The following is an 18,154-nucleotide window of genomic DNA, read 5'->3' as shown; positions in this document are numbered from 1 at the left end:
TTCATATGATAAATGAACATTAAAAGCCCTTTAAGGGGCAACAATAAGAACTGGGCAAATTTACTCAATTCTCCCTTTAGCCTCAATCATTAGCTCCCCTGCGAGGCTGCTCCTGAGTCCCCAGCAGATAGACGCTCCCTTTCTCTGCTGCACCCACAGTCCCCTCTGTTACAGCACCGATCACTCTGCCTGGGTGTACTTAAGGCAGGGACCATGTGTGTCCTGGCTGCTAGCACAATGCCTAGCACACAGTAGGCACCCAATCAATGTTTATTGAGTTGAATTTAGTTTGTAAAGCAAATAATTAACAAGTGCAATAGGGTTGTCTCCAAATACTTTAAAGACCATTGGAGGAAGAAAGTAATGACTTCAACTGATCTTACTTTAGCAGAGAGGACCCAAGTCCAATAAGTCAAAGTTACCAGAAAGCATATTAAGGTGTTTTTTTTTTTTAATCTTTAAAAAAAATTTTTGGCCGCATCACGTGGCGTGTGGGATCTTAGTTCCCCGACCAGGGATCAAACTCCCTGCGGTGGAACTGCAAAGCCTTAACCAGTGGACCACCGGGGAAATCCCCATATTAAGGTTTAAAAATAAAAAAGAGCAAATTGACAACTGGCAAAGTCAGCAAGAAGGAGGCCCCCTGCCACCACGGAGGCTTTGACCCAGAGGGGAGACAGGAAATGATCTAGATTTCTACTCTCCAAGGTCTTCACAATGAGCTAAGTGACATCAAAATGTTACAAAGGGATGTCTGAGTCCAGAGGAAGAGTCTGGTTTTAGTTAAGCTGATTCAGAAAGGTTTCTGGAAGACACTGACTCTAAATTGAACCGTGAGGAAAGCACAGGGCTTCAACAGGCAGAGAAAGGTGGCATGGTGGCAGACAATGACAGGTGGTCTGAAGGGGAGGGAGCACAGGATGGACGGCTGAAGATAAGACTGTGGCCGACATTAAGCTCCAGGCCAGGGACATGGGCTTTTACAGACCATAAGGAACCACAGAATGTTTCTCATCAAACAAATGACATGGTAATAAGTGTATTTTAGAAAGGTGGTATGCTGCAAAGATGGAATTTAGTGGAAAGCAGGGAAATGAATACTTAAGGAATGTTTATCCTCGACTAGATGTTTTTCCTATGTATTATTTCATCTTTACAGCAACATCTCAACTTTACAGATGAGAAAATAGAGGCTCAGAGGTTAGCAACTAAGTGGTAGAACAGAGAGTGCCACTAGGGGCTCTACAATAGTAATAGAGGCCCACGTGGTGCTCAGGGGTTGGCAACAAATGAACGGGCCCCAAAGATGATTGCAGAGGGAATATTGGCAGATGTTGATAATTGATGGAAAGGTGTGGGATGAAACTGGAAAAGTGAAAAATGATCCAGGGGTAACTGACAGACACACATGCTGAGGAAGTCAAGAAACGCAGCTCATTTCATTGGGGGAAGGGAAAGGATGGGAGTTGACTTCTCAGGTGTCCAGAGTAAGCCAGGTGTGTGGTATGTACGCAAAAAACATAAAGCACATGTATGTAGAGAAAGGACAAGCCTAGTTCAAGGCAGGCTTGAGGTTCCAGAAGGGGGAGATGTCTAGTGAACAATGAAAAACATGAGGCTGGAGCTCAGAAAAGACTGTTCCATGCACAGGTTCCAGACTCATCTGTGCAGAGACAGTGATCACTGTGAAGGTAGGTGTTGTTGACAAGGGGGGCATGTTTATAGGGCAAAAGAAGAGTATTGAAGACCACATCTACAGGTGGAGACAAGAGCAAAGAAAATGGAAGGGCACAGAGAAAGGCAAAAATCATGAGTGTATTATCATGGAAAACAAGAGATGAGAGTTTCAGGAAAGATGGAGATGGGTAAATCGGAGTGAGCTCAGGAACGGAGGGCTCAAGGACAGGTGAGCAGCCAGAAGTCAGCAGGTCTCCAAGCAGCTTCTGTGACGTGGTGGGAACAGAATCCAGACTTCAAGAGGCGAAGTGGGTTGGTAGCCGAGCCACAGAAGTAATAAGTAAGGATTATTCTTTTTGCTACATGAGTCGCAAGCTTTGTCTTTTGTCTCAGAGCATGTGGAAAGAGAAGCTCTTCATTTTCCCATTTCTCTAGGAAACATTCCTTGAACAGAATCAGCCTCATGTTTTCTGCCACCCCAAGAACAATGTCATTCGTCCACTACGATGACATGTCTGTGTGGGGTCGTCTCTCTTACCCTATCAGGTCATGAGCTGCTTGAGGATCATCAATATGTCAGCAAGTTCATTGTTATTTGGGAGATAGTGCTGCCTGGTGATTAAAAACCCAGCCTTCAGAGTTAAAGAGATTTGAGTTGATCTGGGAACTATGTGACCTTGGGCAAGGTACTTAAACTTTCTAAGCAAGAGCTAGGAACTGCAAAGAAGGGAATAGCCAGGGATAAACCGAGCACCCATGAACGAAAATGTAGCAAGTGCTCATTCTGTGCCTGGCATGGTACTAAGCATGTTACACATCTTGGCTTATTTAATTCCCACGACAACCCTACAAGGCAGGTACTATTTTACAGCTGTTGAAACTGAGGTATATAAAGGCTACATTTGCCTAAGGTTTCAGACCTGACTCCAGGATGGATCTTCACACATCTGGACCTAATGTAGGAGAGGTGGCCCCTCTGTGTCTTCTCTACCTGTCTTCCTCCTGTCCTGCCCCAAAGGGACATCTACCTGCCCCTTGTTGCTGGTGGGGGCAGAGGTGGACCCCTCTGGCCTACGAATACTAACGGAAGCTGGTGGGTAAGCCTGCATCTGCCTTCTGGTTCAGTTCTCACGCCTCCTTCTTTATCCCAGGTGGCCTTGCCCAGTACCCTTTTCTCTTTTCTCCCACAGGCTCTAGGAACAGAGAAGAAAGGGGTCGGGGGTTAATCTGAAGGCCTTAAATTAAGGCTCCACCATTTACTTAATTGCATGACTCTAAGCTTGTTTCATGGCTCTCTGGGTCTAGTTCATTATCCACAAAATCAGGGTGGTAATGGCGACCTTAAGGGCTGCTGGGAAGATGAAAGGAAATACCGTTTGAAGAGCATCTACCATTGACACAGCATTGATGCTCCAAAAAGTGAGCTCCTACCTTCCTGCCTGCCTCTTCCACCTGCCTTCTCAGGGGGGTGTGAAGGTCAAATACGACCTTACCCTCCCTTTGGAGCTCTGTGAACTAAAAACTGTCAGCTAAATCTAATTGACCCTTTTAAAATCCTTTTTGGATGACCAGCACCTTCCTTCCCCAAGAATGGTAGACAGGTAGATTGAAGACATCCTCCTCCTCCTTACTGCTGAAATGACACAGAATTCTTTTGTTTTTAGTATTTTGCATTTTAAAGGTATCAGTCATTAAAAGGAAAATGGCTCATTTATCACGCTAGTTGGTCTAGGTGTCTGACTCTCCTCTAAGATGTGGGCAACACCAAGGCAGCGATGAGTTGTTTTTTTTTTTTTAATTTTTTTTGCGGTACGCGGGCCCCCCACCGCTGTGGCCTCTCCCGTTGCGGAGCACAGGCTCCGGACGCACAGGCCCAGCGGCCATGGCTCACGGGCCCAGCCGCTCCGAGAGGCATGTGGGATTTTCCCAGACCGGGGCACAAACCCGCGTCCCCTGCATCGGCAGGCGGACTCCCAACCACTGCGCCACCAGGGAAGCCCCGAGTTTTATTTTATTTTATCCTCCAACCACCTAGGACTTGGCCGGTACTTAACTGGCTGTTTATTGAATAAATTATAAGCATTGGGCAGATTCTAATGGTTCACTAACGTGGGGATGGGCTCTTGTCTCTCACAGCCACGTCTTGGACATCCTGGATGTTCTGATGGCTTCTATAGATAGGGTGAGTGTAGTTTTCAAACCCCAAATCAAGGCATGGAATGAGACATGATCTAATAAAAGGTAAGTGTATTTGAAGTGTATTTGAAATCAGGAGACTTCTAGAACAGCTCTACACAGGCACCCATTCTCCAACTATCTTATACCGGGAGGTAAAATGCAAGTCACTCCCCATCTGTCCCAAAAGCCCAAGTTCTGTTGGGATGAAGAGGCATGTCCACCAGAGCAGAATTCACTTACACCTCTGGGGCTGTCTTCATAAACCCTCTCCAGTGTAATGCTTTAAGGTCTCCCCAGAATCATTCCCCGATCAGCACCTCCTAGGCCTTCAAGGCCATCACCACCAGACCCCGGACGGCGTACACAGCGATCGGTACAGGCTTGCTAAGCTCCTCCCCACGTCCGCCCACAGGGGGCATCGTCCACAATGAGGTCCAGGGGCGGGGTGGGGGGCAGCCCTGGGCCCAGGGTGTGCTTGACTGTGCACTGTGGGGGCCGGCTGCCTACCCTCCCTCACCCCTGCTCTCTGATCTGGGCTGCCTCTCCAAATCAGCTCTCTGGTCCCCAGGGGGAGCTGGGGCCCTGCGCCCGTGTGCATACCCCAACTCGCCTGCTGGTGACGTCCTCTGAGTCTATCCAGGGGGCCCTTGTGTCTGGTCTGGGCCATTTTCCTTGGTGTTGGGTACTCTGGCTTCAGTCCCTGGACACACAGCACATCCCAGCCATCCAAGCAGTGGGGGTGACAGAAGCCTCTTGAGAGCAGAACCCTCCGTTCCCCTTCCCTGGGCGTGCCTATTTCTGATGCCACTTTTCCCCGTCCTCAGACTCCTCTCTGCACCCAGAGCAGGAGAGAGGCAATTCCTCCTCACTTACACCAGCTCCTCCCTCTTCAGTTTTTCCCAGGAGCAGCTTTTAAGCCCCATCGGAGGGGTCTCTGCATTTACTTCAGGAATGAGCGTTTTTCTTTGACATATGACTTGTTTCAAGAGGCCAAGAACTTGCCAAACAAGTTCCTTTTCTCTGAAGCTTGCTCACCTCTGTAAGGACATCCTAGAAGAGCCACAGGGAGGGAGGAGTTTGAAGGTGCTTTAGAAATTACCTAAGTTTCCATGGCAATCAAGCACTGTGGAGTCACCACCACCTTCTGGGTCTTTCTGTTTCCAGTGAAAAGGCTGCTGGAGAAATCTGTTCTTTCTCAACAACCACTCCGAGAATGGAGATGGGCTGCTGGCTACCCTGCCCCCTCTCTCTTCTCCTGGCCGCCCTTCCCCATCCCATTCTTGCTGATAGTCCCTTGTCTGGAATCAAGAGGCCCCAACCTAGGGCAGCAATGTTAGTACTTCTAGGAAAGACAGGAAGAGACCTCAGGTGGTCAGCGTCCCAGCCTGAGTCTTGACTATGTCTGAGCATATCTGTACCGGTGGAGACAGGCCAGCCAGGAATGCACGAAGGCTGTGGAGAAATCACTCATCCTGAATGGACCTCAAATCATCCACCCACACCCAGCCTAGATGCTGAACCATAACCATACTTTACCATCTATAGTAACCTGACTCTGCTATTCCCTCCTTTACACCTTTAGACTTGTGGGTCTGCCCTGCCCACGCAAGTGGTTTGATCGCCTTACAGGAACTTCCTGCAAGATCCATCAACTCGCCCATATAAAGCATCAGCAGACAGTGTGAGCTCTAAGACTTCTTCAATCCTGCTGTTTCCATCCATCTTGGGTAATATCAGTATTCTCACCCAATCTTAATCAAAGACCTGCCTAGAAACAAAGGCCTTAAACCAAGGTTCCAATTCTCAATAAATCCCAACCTTACCTTCCCCCTCTCAGACCCCGCCAGTTTTGGAAGGTGCTGTTCTCCCTGATGGCAGTAAGCAATGAACTCAGTCTAGTCTTATTAGCGGGTTGTGTTGGCAATGTTTGCGGAGCCAGCTTTGGACCTGAGGCGTGGGGGAACACACGTTCTGTGTGATTATTCAGTCATCAAAGACGAGGGGTGATTTTAAGCACAGTAGACTCAGCCTGAGTTAGGGAGAAGGAGAGCTGCATGCAGAATAGGGAGAAGACCTGAGTTCTCAAGCTCTCTGTGAGCCCCTGTAGCAAAAGGCTGTGGTGCCCTGGGATCGGGGAGTCTGGGTGTGGAACAATTCTGGAGGCAGAGGCGGCTTCGTGGGCATGCCACCTGAGCAGCTGTGTGCTTACTTTAATGCTCTGCTGTTGTCCCCCTGAAATTCTTAATAATGTCTGAATTAGGAGTCCAAGTTTTCATTTTACACCAATTATGTTGCTGGTCTTGACTGGAGGGGAAGGACGCTACCGGGTGTGTGGCAATGCAACACCTTCATGGGGCGTGTGGCAGTCCCCCTACCCTGACCTGGTCACCCCAGACATAGATACCATGCCTTCACTCACTGGAACTGGGCACAGCAGGTTGAAGAAGCCCCAGCTATAGGTACCCCTGAAGGGAGCCAGACCACTGATAAAAGTCACACAATATCAAATGATCGCCCTGGGGAGAACCCCAGAGCAATGTGGAAACAGAGAGAGGGCAGGGCAGAATCAATCGAACCCAGCCCATGGCCTCCAAGGCGCTACATAATCTACCCAGCTGCGGGCATACCGCCATCTCACTCTGCTCCTGTCACAAGCCTCCTGTCGCTCAACTTCTTCAGACCCCACAAGCTCATTCCCATCCCAGGTCCCCTGCGCTTGCTGTTCTTTTTACAGGGACTGATCTTGCCCAGGTCCTCCCACAGCGCACCACCTCCCTTCATTCAAGCCTCTGTTCACTGTTGCCACCTCTGAGAGGCCTCCGTGCCCACCCACTGGCCCCTCATCTACAATAATGCCCCCCAGAACTCCCTACCTTCCTCCTAGCTTAATTTTTCTCCATAGTTCTCATCCCCTGACATCAGATCATGTATTTATGACACTTGCTTCTTGTCTGTTTCTCCAGCTAGAATGTAAGCTTCATGAGCACTTGATCCTATTCCCTACTATAGCCCAAGTGCTTAAACAGTGCCTGGAACATAATAGGTTATCAATATTGAATGAATGGATGAATGAATGAATGGGTAGGGTGGTGATTAGCCAGAGAAACAATATCCGTTCGAGCAATTCCGTCTTCATCACCCCATAGCGTGTGTGTCTGCGTGGTGGTGGTGGTCACGGTATGGGGCTGCTTAAAGTGTCCCTGAAGGTGGTTGTTTAAAAAAAGAAGCATCTCAGTAGTAAAAAATAATAACATCGAGAAATTTATTGAGAATAATGGCAGGCATTGTTCTAATCCTTTTACATGAGTGAACTATAATTTTCACTACTAGGCCTCAAGTGGGTACTATTATTAGTCCTGTGTTATAGGTGAGAAAATTGAAGCAACACATGAAAGGCAGTTAAGTAACATTCCCAGTGTCACACGGCTAGTCCAAGACTCCTTTGGTCCTCGGATGGTTCTCCATGATAAAACCATAACTCTCCCTTTTAGCTGGATGATTCTACTTCCTGAAGAAAGACTTTGACCCCCCGTCAGGTAGCAGGGAATGGAAGGTGGCTCAGGGCAAGTGTGGGCAGGGACATCTGAGACGAGAGTGGGTTCTTCCCAAACCACCGACCACCCTCCTCCCCCCGCTTCCATTTCTTTCCAGAGTCTTCTCTGTCATAGCCTCTGCCCTGGAGAATATGTAAGCAGTGTGGCTTTGTTGAGTGTTTGGTGGGCAGGTTATAGGTCATTCTGGCATGGCCTTCACTGACCAGATTGGGGTTTACAGGGCCAGGGCTGCTTACTATTTTCCTCCAAAGTGCAAATCTATAACAGAGGCAGGTCCCACTGGGTGGCAAGGGTGAAACTGCTTTGAGGTCTATTTCGACTCTTAAGACAGAAATGAAGCCCCACCCCAGCTATCCCGGTTGCTGGAGTGATCAGTCCTGGCCACTGGTTCTACATTAGGCAAGCATGGATGTTATTTCCTATTCCTCCTGACAATGTGTCTCCTCCCCAAAAGGTCTTTGTTTTGAATGTAATTATCAAATGTTGATACATATTCAAACATGCACCTTCCAAAGGGCAAGACATACCCCAGGGCAGGAAGTAGTCTGTGAATTTCCGCTTAGGATTTTGAAAGAAAAACTGTAAGACAACAAAGTCAAGAGAAGAGTTGTGATGTTCTAGTGAAATCCCACATGAAACTATAAAAGCCGTTTAGCGGGGTAGGTAGATGGGCTTTATGCCCTCGTTTGGTCATGATAGATTATGGACTCTCTTCTGCCTACTGGAATGGATTTCACTTGGGGTACATGTGTAATACTCACTACCACTTTACTACCATTTATATATAATAGTAATAGCTATTATTTACTGAGGGTTTCTTATAAGCTTGCATCCTGTTAAGTCATTGGCTTACTGATTCTATTTTCCCTCCCTAGAATAGTATCTGCCTTATGTGGTTGCCCTTCTCTTACCCACGAGTCATGAATTTCGAGGCACAGTCCCTACTGGACTTACAGAAATGCAGCCCTAGTCACATTTCTGAGCACTGCTGGAGCTCGGAAGGCCAGTAAGGAGAAGCTGATGGATGTTGTCCTACTTCACAGCACCCCTAAAATCACTCTACTGCCCGAAAGAAACAGTCACCCAGTCAGGACACCCATGCCTTGGCCCTTTCATTTTAGGTTTGTAAGTTTTCATAATTGCTGGGCCTTTATCAAGGTCTTTGTCTACCAGAAGAGGGGTATCTGGGGGTTCACCACACAGCTGAACTGCTCTCTGGTGAGCCTGGCGGAGGGGGAGCCATTTGGCATCACTGGTTTGCAAATGACTGCAATCACTCAAAGTGGATAGCTTGAGCTTCTTTGGGGCATTCTCTTTGCTCTCCTGACGGACTGGGAAGGTAGAAAATGTTACACTGATCACAGGTGGGAGGGAAAGGACCTTACCACCTGTGCCCTCAATTCCGGCCGCTGTCTCCTCCACATGCTCCTTCATGCTTTGAGAAGGGAGGAACAGAAAGGGAATGGAGCAAGATTCTGGGACTGGCACCTGCTTAGAAGCACAGAATTGGAGCTATGCTAGTGTGGGCAGACGGGTGTGGCGCAGGGGGTCAGGGGGATCTCCATCACGGGGAGCTGAAAGCAGAGGCAGCAGGATGGGCTGCGAGGATCCAGGCTGGTGTCACGGGCTGGGCTCTGGCTCCAGCTCTGCCACTCACTAGACTGGATGACCTCGGACAACTGACACGAGTACTCTTATCTGGAAACACAAGAAGGTTGATCTGGATGGTCTCTAAGGCCCCTGCCATTTCTAACATTCTAGGAGTCCAAATTAAAGGCAGAAAGTTCTTCATGAGGTCATGTATAATTCATACCCTACAACCAAAAGGAATTTGGGACGGACCCCAGGACTATTCAAATAAAGATAAAAAGAGAATAAGGAGCCCCACTGGAAGAAGAGCTCAGACCAAGAACGGAAGACAGGCTGATTTCTTGAAGGACTGCTGCTCTATCAAGAAAAAACAAAACACTTTCTCTGTTGTACATAATTCCCTCTTCTGATACATGCATTCAACAGATATTGGAGGCTGCAGACACTGTTCCAGACACGGCGGGTGCCTTGGAGAATAAGGCAAAGTTCTGGAGCTCATGGAGCTGATATCTATCGTGGTGGTGGGAGGTGCGGAGTGGGAGGCAATGAAAAAACACAAAATGTTAGAAACACTGCAGACACCTAGTGTCCAGATCTTGGTTTCTAATACCATTCGCCAATAAAAGGAATCAGGTTTCCTTGAAGAAGTGGCCGGTTCTAAGAGTGGGGCAGGAAATACACGAGATGAGCCTGGAACACCTTGTAGTGCCCCAAACTAAGGAAGTACTCACAAAAAGCAAAAGCAAAACCCCACGTTGATAAGAGTACACCAAAGGGGCACAGGGGCCAACCGAAAGAGCGCCCAGTGGCCAAAGCCGGAACTGGACAACAAGTATAGTATTGAATTATGACCCGAAGTATAAAATAAACATTCACGAGTCCACACTGATATAAATAAATGATTGAATCAATTAATAAACAGGGAAGAAGAGACAAATCTCCTGTGCAGAAGAATTCCAAATAATTTATGTAGCTGCTCTACCCTAAAGGAGGAGAAACATAACCCTGACTCCTTAGGTGTGGGCTGTGCCTAGTGACTTCCTTCCAAAGAGGACAGTATGGAAACGGGAAAAAAGAGTAACTTTACAGTAGAGAAACTTGACACATACTCCTTCAGCCAGGTGATGAAGGGTAATATCAACAGTCATAGATCACGGTGATAGTATGCATCCTTAAAATGATGTGAGGAAAATGGCGCTTTACCTGTGTGATCTTCCTCCCCAAACCCATAACCCAGTCTAATCACGAGAAGAACATCAGACAAGGTCCAACAGAGGAGCATCCTACAATATGGATGACCAGTACTCTGCAAGTACTCAACTGTCAAGGTCATTAAAAATAAGGAAAGTCTGAGAAATTGTCACAGAAAGAGGAGACCGAGGAAACATGACAACTAAATGTAACGGGGGATCCTGGATGGTCCAGGAACAGAAAAAGGATATCAGGTAAAACTTAGAATCTAAATAACTATGGACACTAATTAATAACAATGTACCAATATTTATTCATTAATTGCAATAAATGTACTGTACTAATGTAAGATGTTAATAATAGGGAAAACTGTGTGCAAGGGCAAAGGGTAATATGGGAATTCTCTGTACTATCTGCTCAGTTTTTCTGTAAACCTAAAGCTATTCCAAAAATGAAAGTCTATTTAAAAAAAAAGAATCTGAAGGTCAGAGATGGAAGAAGTCAGAGACTCTCTTCTCTTGCTGGCTTTGCGTAAGCAAGCTTCCCTGAGTCCTACAGCTGCAGGGAACGAATTCTGCCAACAGCATCATGATCTTGGAAGAGGATCCTGGCCTCAGATGAGACCCCAGTGCTGGTTGATACCTGGACTGCAGTTTTGTGAGACCCTGAGCAGAGAACCCAGTTAAGCCTGCCTGGAATTCTGATTCATGGAAACTGTGAGGTAACAAATGTTTGTTTTAATCTGCTTTAAAAAAAAAAAAGCAACCAAAACACAACAACAATAAACATGTCATAAAGTAGCGGGTGTGCTGCAGAAAATTAAATTAATTAAAATGTAGAGAGCAACTGGGTAGCTTTGTTAAATTGGGTGGTCGAGGAAGCCCTCTGTGAGGGGGTGACTTTTCAGTTGGAATCTGAATCCGAAGCGGAGCCAGTCATGAGGTATTGGCGGGGAAAGCACTGTGGGCAAAGCTATCAGGCCACTCCATGGCCTTGAAGTAAAACTGTGTGTGTACCGGGAGAGAGGCAGCCTGTGTGGCTGGAGTGACATGAGCATAGGGGAAGGAACAGGAAAGGAGGTGGGGGCGGTAGAATGAACCAGATTACATAGGGTTTCCACCGTGGACTGAATGTTTGCGTGCCCCCAAATTCATATGTTGAAATGCTAACCCCCAAGATGTTGGTATTAAATGGAGGGGCCTTTGGGAGGTGATAGGTCATGAGGGTGGTGCCCTCGTGAATGGCATTAGTGACCTTATAAAAGAGGCCCCAGGGCTTCCCTGGTGACGCACTGGTTAGGAACCTGCCTGCCAATGCAGGGGACACGGGTTCAAGCCCTGGTCCGGGAGGATCCCACATGCCACGGAGCAACTAAGCCTGTGAGCCACAACTACTGAGCCTGCACTCTAGAGCCCACGAGCCACAACTACTGAGCCTGCATGCTGCAACTACTAAAGCCCACGCGCCTAGAGCCCATGCCCCGCAACAAGAGAAACCACCGCAATGAGAAGCCTGCGCGCCGCAACAAAGAGTAGCCCCCACTCGCCGCAACTAAAGAAAGCCTGCACACAGCAACAAAGACCCAACGCAGCCAAAAATAAATAAATTTAAAATAAATAAAAGAGGCCCTGGAGAGCTCCCTTGGCCCTGCCACCGTATGAGAACACACAAGAAGGTACCATCTATGACATCTATGAACCAGAAGGCAGGTTCTCACCAGACACCGAATCTCCCAGTGCCTTGATCTTGGACTTTCCAGACTTCAGGACAGCAAGAAATAAATTTCTGTTCTTTATATAAGCCACCCAGTGTCTGGTATTTTGTTATAGCAGCCCAAGCTAACTAAGATAGCTTGTAAAGAAGGGTAAGGAGTTTGGATTTTAAGTTCAAGCATAAGCTTTTTGAGCATTGATAGATGAGTGAATATCTGATTTATAGTTTCAAAAATATTATGCCAACTGCCCTGTGAAGGACTGACTGCCGGGTGCCAGAGTCTAGATAGGAGGCTCCAGCATTAGCCTAGATGAAAGCTCAAGGCAGAGATGATGGATGCCTTCCAAGAGTGGGAGGACGAGTACGTGTGAGGGGGTGCTGAGGGCCGGGGCATGGGTGTTGGATGTTCACACCCATCTTGTGGATCTGTGCCCATGAGGTGGGTCTAGGTTCGCCCCGCGAGTGAATTACAAGTAATCGTAGGAGTCACATGCTCCCTGCCACACTGCCCCGTCCTCCATGTCATCCTGTCCCTGTGCTTCTGAATCTCACTGATGATGCATCCAGACACTTGTTTCTGGCAGTTGCACCCAAACGCTGTTGTGCCAGTCTGGGCTAGATTCTCCCCTGGAGGCCATGCCAAAGGGGAAACTGGATCCCACTCACCACCCACACCCTCCTGGCCCCACAGAGCTGCCATACTTAACTAATTGCCTCCTCTGGGTTGAGCTTTAATTAAACAATTTGTTGCTAGTCATCTCATGAGGTGTGGGGTGCCCTCTCTTTAACCCCAGGAATAGTTAAATCGAGAAAAGAGAAGCGCCCAGTGTGGGTCACCTCCTTTCATGTGGGAACAGAGAAGAGGTTGTGAATAGAACTCTTCTGTTTGTATTTCGGCCTCGGCCGGTTCATCTGAAGTCAACTGCAATTCCATCTTCAGACTCCTGACTTTAAATTTACCTTTTCCACTCTCGCCGACCCCTCCTTTTCCAGCTGCTCACCACGCCCACACCTGGCCAGCAGTGCGGCAGCTGGTGCCCACCACGTTTCTCACTTGCTGCCCAGTCTAACCCCTTGGGCCCTAGTCTGTGCTCAGTTACGGGTGCCTGAAATGGCAATCTGGGTGAAAGCTAAGACCGTGGGGCCTTTTGGTCACAAATATCTACAGTTGGAGTGACTGCTTTGCCGTGCTCATGAGGTTTCTGTCACAGGTAGCTGACTCTCCAAGCCCTTCAAAGGTCAGCCCTAGAAGATGAACTCCTGGAGGGCAGGCACCGGTCGGGCTCTGGGAGGGGTTGATGCTGACATGTCTCTTTTCAACACACAGGGTTCTACAGGACAAGGCTTCATTTGGGGGTTGGCACCCAACCTCTCAGCAGCTCTCGGTGTTGAGCAGGGATGGGGGGAGGCACAGCTTCTACACTGAGTCTGCTTCCTCCCAGGCTCCAACTAAACCACACTCATGGGGTCAGCAGGCTGCAGCTGCCCTGGGCATTGGGACCCCCTGAAGCTGTGTCGGGCTTCCTTGGAAAGGGCACTAATTTGAAAAGGAAGAGGGTGCCTTCCCCCACCTAGAGCTTTATCTTCCCCAAAAGACCAGGGTTCAAGGGGTCAGCTCTTAGCGGCTTTGTCCTTCTTCCTCTCCTACTGGGGCCTCTCTGAAGGTACCCATGAGGTGTGTGGACACCACTTTCCTCCCCAGCCACTTTGGGGAGAGGACAGTTCTACCTATGGACACAGGTAACAAAGCCCCGTGGTGGATGAGATGGCCCCACTCCAACCAGGACAATGCTCCTGTCAGGAAGAAACAGCTCTTAGGACAGCAGCTTCCCCAGAGTTCTTGTGGATGCTAACATTTTATTATGAACTATGGTTTTTCCATTAAACAAAAAAAGAAAGGGAGTGCCTGTGCTGGGGAAGTGGGTTTAGCTGGGACCCTCGGTGATCAGGGCTCGGACAGGTCTCCATAGTAATAATGGAAGCCCTGTGACAGCGTTTCCCTGTCTGATGCTGCCTAAGGTAGTCATAAAATGGGGCAGCTGGGGGGCATCGGGGGAAGGAAGAAAACAAATCACGAGAGGTCTTGCCCAACTGATTCATCCCCAGGACATAACATTTCAGAGCTGGAGGGAAATTTAAAGGTCATCTATTCCCCCAGCTCTCACCCCTTATTGAGTGTCACCCCCAGAAGTTCGGCTTGGATTGGTCTGGGGTGAGGTCCTAGCATCAGTACTATTAAAAGTTCTGCAGGTCTGGGCTTCCCTGGTGGCGCAGTGGTTGAGAATCCGCCTGCGGATGCAGGGGACGCAGGTTCGTGCCCCGCTCGGGGAAGATCCCACATGCCACGGAGCGGCTGGGCCCGTGAGCCATGGCCGCTGAGCCTGCGCGTCCGGAGCCTGTGCTCCACAACAGGAGAGGCCACAGCAGTGAGAGGCCCACACACCGCAAAAAAAAAAAAAAAAAAAAAAAAAAGTTCTGCAGGTGATTCAACTGTGTGGTGATTAAGAACCACTAACCAGGCAGAACGGAAGCAACACCCTCACTCATTCCCTGTGGGGAGGGGCCTCAGGTCCCCAGTCCAGCCCAAGGGCTTTCAACTGGTGTCCCCAGAGCCCTAGGCTCCTGGGCGGTACCTTAGCAAATGGGGGACAGGGCTCCAGGCACCCTCCTGCCCCCCACTGTCTGCCCCACACCCTCTCTTCTGGGAGAGTTCCTACCCAGGGTCTCAGGTGAGTAGGAAGGGTCCCAGGGACCCACCCTGTTCAAGTCACAGTGATGTGTGGCCCGGCCTGGAAAGATCAGTGGGCCCATCACTCTGTCTTTCTCTGGAAGCTGTCAGAGTTGGAAGGCTTACTTAGCACCTGGGCAGGATGTGAGCCAAGTGCCGGCCTGGAGACGGGATGACGATCACCTCGGAAGAGGCAGAGATGAAAGAGTATCGGCTCCCAGGGCTCCTGGATTTCTGCTCTGCCCGGGGCCTGTTTGCTCAGCTTTTCTCGGATCCTTGGGAGCCCTCTCTAGAGCCTTAGAAAAGCCCTGTTTCACTGGAGCCCATCTTTGTACAACCACAAGAGTCTTAGAGAGAACATTCACTACAAACAGAGCCACTCCACTTTTATCTTTTCACTTTTTGGGGTCCACGGAAGATTCTGACTGGAAGGTGGAAACAAAAAAGACTCCGTGCTGCTAACACCAAGTATGGAAATCCCGGGCCAAGTGTGACCCTCGCTTCAGTGAGGAGGACAACCGGGCGCAGAAAAGGTGGTGCGGCTGGTTTTGGGGGCCCCCGTCTCAGCGGGAGACCGGAAGGAGGGGTGAAGGAGCCACGGTGTCCCTCCCTCCCCAGCCTCTGCCCTAAGTGCCGCTGTGGGGCCCACAGGGAGGCAGTGCTGGGCACGGGCAGCTGACTCGGATGTCAGAGGATCTGGGAGGCACAGGGTGTCTGTGCTTTGGGGGAACAAGGATAAACGGTCAGGCACGAGGTGGAACCCTGCAACCCTCCTCCTCCTCTCCCAACCCACAGCTCACCCACTGAACCCCAGATCTCTCTGTCCACCTAGAAGGACAGCCGCCTCCTTTCTCCAGCCGGACCCACCCCTCCACCGCCTGCCCCTGCTGAGACCCTGAGTCAGGCCATTCACGTGGTGTCTACCACCTACCTGACGGCGGTTTCCACGCATGGGACTCACAGTCCTTTTTCCCACACATATTTCTAACGCCCTCTGTCCAAGCCCAATTCCCCCTCTTCCTAACTCCACGCAAGTCAGCCATCCACTTCTCCCTGAGGAGTGCACTGTGACAGGCATTACCGACGGTTAGCTTTGGCTTTAGACTGAGACTCAAACCAGGAGACCAAAGAGCACATTTCAGCTCTTCAGGGAGAAAAGAGGCACGTGTAGATAGTGGATTAACTTTTACTTCCCATGGGCTGGAACCTATTCCCTCACAGTTATACAGTTCTGCTTATACACAGCCCTTGATAAGGGTGGGATTGGTTCTATGGCCCTGACAGTAATAGAGGGTAAAGGAGACATGTGACGAAGGTCTAGCCCTGTCTGACCACCTTTAGAGCCTCGTTTGGAAATGGAGCATCATTACGACCCATAAATCAGGGGTAAAGGCATGCTTTTGAAGGGGAAACTGCCCAGATAGCACCTGCCGCCCACCCCAAAGTATAGTATGTATAGTATGTGCATAAAACGCCCGAGTATTACGTGGGTTCTCACTTGCCCCAGATCTGACACCTGTTTCAATGTCATTGCCACAGTCTTTCCCACACGAGGTGGGCAGATGCCCGAGTGCAAGGACCAGCAGTGGAGAGTGGCTAAGAGGACCTCAAAACATGTTCACTGAATGAGTGAACGAAAGGGCCCCGCCGAGCCTGGGCCTTCGTCCACATGCTCACCAGCCATTCTCTCGGAATCCCAGTAACCAGGAACCCCCCCCCCCCACCAATCCCGCAGCCCCCAAGTCTTACCTCCCATGAGGAAGAGAAGCCCTGCCACATACTGCATAAGGCCTCGGTCCCAGCAGCAGCCCAGCACACCGATGATCCAGCCGAAGAGGATGATGGCCACCGCCATGCCCATGAAGCCGGCCGTCATCCTACGCAGGTCTGCGGGGAAGCAGGCAGGCAACAGTTAGCATCAGAGCCCGGCACTCAGGGTCCAGTGCACCCCGGCCCCTGGCGAGCGGGCAGGGCCCCGCAGGGGCAGGGAGGCCACCTGCCCTTTACAGGCAGGTTGGTACAACCAAGCTTCCTTTGCAGAGGACAGAGCCTCCAGTGGTGACTGTCTCCTCGCGTGCAAACACACGCTGGGACAGCTTGGTCCATAAGTACAGGGAGAGAGCATCATCATAGCTGTCATTTCTTTTACATCTCCTTTGTGCCCGGCACAGCACTGTTCTTCCCAAGGCTCCTCTCAACCTTCTAAGATAGGTGCTGTCTTTATCCCTATCTGAAAAATGGAGCAAGTTGCCGAAAGCCATACAATGAGCGGTAGGACAGGGCGACAAACCCAGATCTGTGCGGCTCCCCGGTCATAATCCAGCATTACTCACCTCTCCGGGCAGTGAGAACCAGACAAATGGACCGTTAGAGCTGGGCTGGGTCCTGGCAGTCTGGCTGCCCCTGCCAAGGACTTCCTCCCTTCCCTCCAGGGTTTGCTGGTCTCCCAGGAGGTCAGGAGTGAGCATGAAGCTGCCGGTAGCATCACTTCCCTCCTTCTCCAGCCCAGCCCCCAGGGGCTCAGCTTCCCTTGCACGTGAGGCCACAGCGTGGGCACCATGCTTCCTGCTCTCAGACTGCACCCCCGAGGAGGCTTCCTCAGGTTAACCCGGTTTCCCAGATCAGGCCCTTCTCCGCTCCACGCCCCACTGACCCGCCACACAAAGCCTGGAGTAGGCGCAGAGGGGAGGAGGGCTGTCTGGAAAGGCGGTATTTTTAGCAGAAAGGAGAGGGCAGAGCTGCTGCCATGTCGGCCTCATTCAGCATCTTGCTGGGCTTGGCTTCCTCCCAGTGCCAGCCCCGGCCTCCGGCGCCTCCTCCACCCGACCTGCCTCCCCTGGAACCCAGCCTTCTTACCTCCCTCCTGGGTAACACACCACAACGGGGCCCCCAACAGGAGCCGTTTGTCTGGGCCTCTGCCCTAAGGGGTGGGAGGTGGGGATTTCAGAGCAGCCTGGAGATCCCCTGGGCATTCCCTTCTCTTGGAGGAAGGGAGGGAGGAGTGTGTGTGTGTGATGCTGAGGACCGGACAGCAAACTACATCAATCCCCCGCCCCCGCAACCCCCGCATCCACGCAAGCATGGACGGTCTCTTCTCATCCCCGGGAAGTGAACACCCAGGTTTCCGTGGGGAGCACCTCCCAGGCATCACGTCCCCTCTTTGCCTCTCTCTCACTCCAGTGCAGAGCAAACAGAGGATCCCTGGCACAGTTTGGCTTGAGGCCTCCTGCCTTCCCTGCCGCCGCCCTCACGCTGGAGACGGTTGTGGTCCACGTGCCTTCTCCTGACACTGAAGATCAGACACTGGCAGCCGTCTCCCCGCCCTCCAGGGAGGAAGCTGGTTGGGGGTGGGGGGTGGGAAGGAGAACAGCAGCAGAGCCTCCCCGAGGAGGTGGGGGAACCTGACAGGGCCCTGTCACAGAGGCAGAAATCCACAGAGAGCCCGTTCCTGCTTTACTGAGTTCTCCTTGGTCCTTCCCACCCCTGCTGACCCGCAGTGCCTGCCGCAGCCAGGTAGCAGTCA

General features: G+C 50.5%; 1 protein-coding gene across 1 annotated transcript in view; it reads right to left on the bottom strand.

Moving 5' to 3' along the window:
• TMEM178B (transmembrane protein 178B) overlaps nucleotides 1-18,154 on the bottom strand; it is a gene marked incomplete at its 3' end in the record, with an annotated part of 362,319 nt that overhangs the window by 20,294 nt on the left and 323,871 nt on the right. Inside the window, exon 3 of the mRNA XM_081244870.1 lies at nucleotides 16,381-16,518. Within this exon, the coding sequence (XP_081100996.1) occupies nucleotides 16,381-16,518 (138 nt within the window). The remainder of the gene's footprint in view (nucleotides 1-16,380; nucleotides 16,519-18,154) is intronic.

Source organism: Mesoplodon bidens (genome assembly GCF_964165515.1).
Source record: "Mesoplodon bidens genome assembly, chromosome: 9".
In the NCBI taxonomy this organism is placed as follows: Eukaryota; Metazoa; Chordata; class Mammalia; order Artiodactyla; family Ziphiidae; genus Mesoplodon; species Mesoplodon bidens.
The sequence above is the reverse complement of the archived record's forward strand: the minus strand, read 5'-3'. Positions and strand labels throughout refer to the sequence as shown.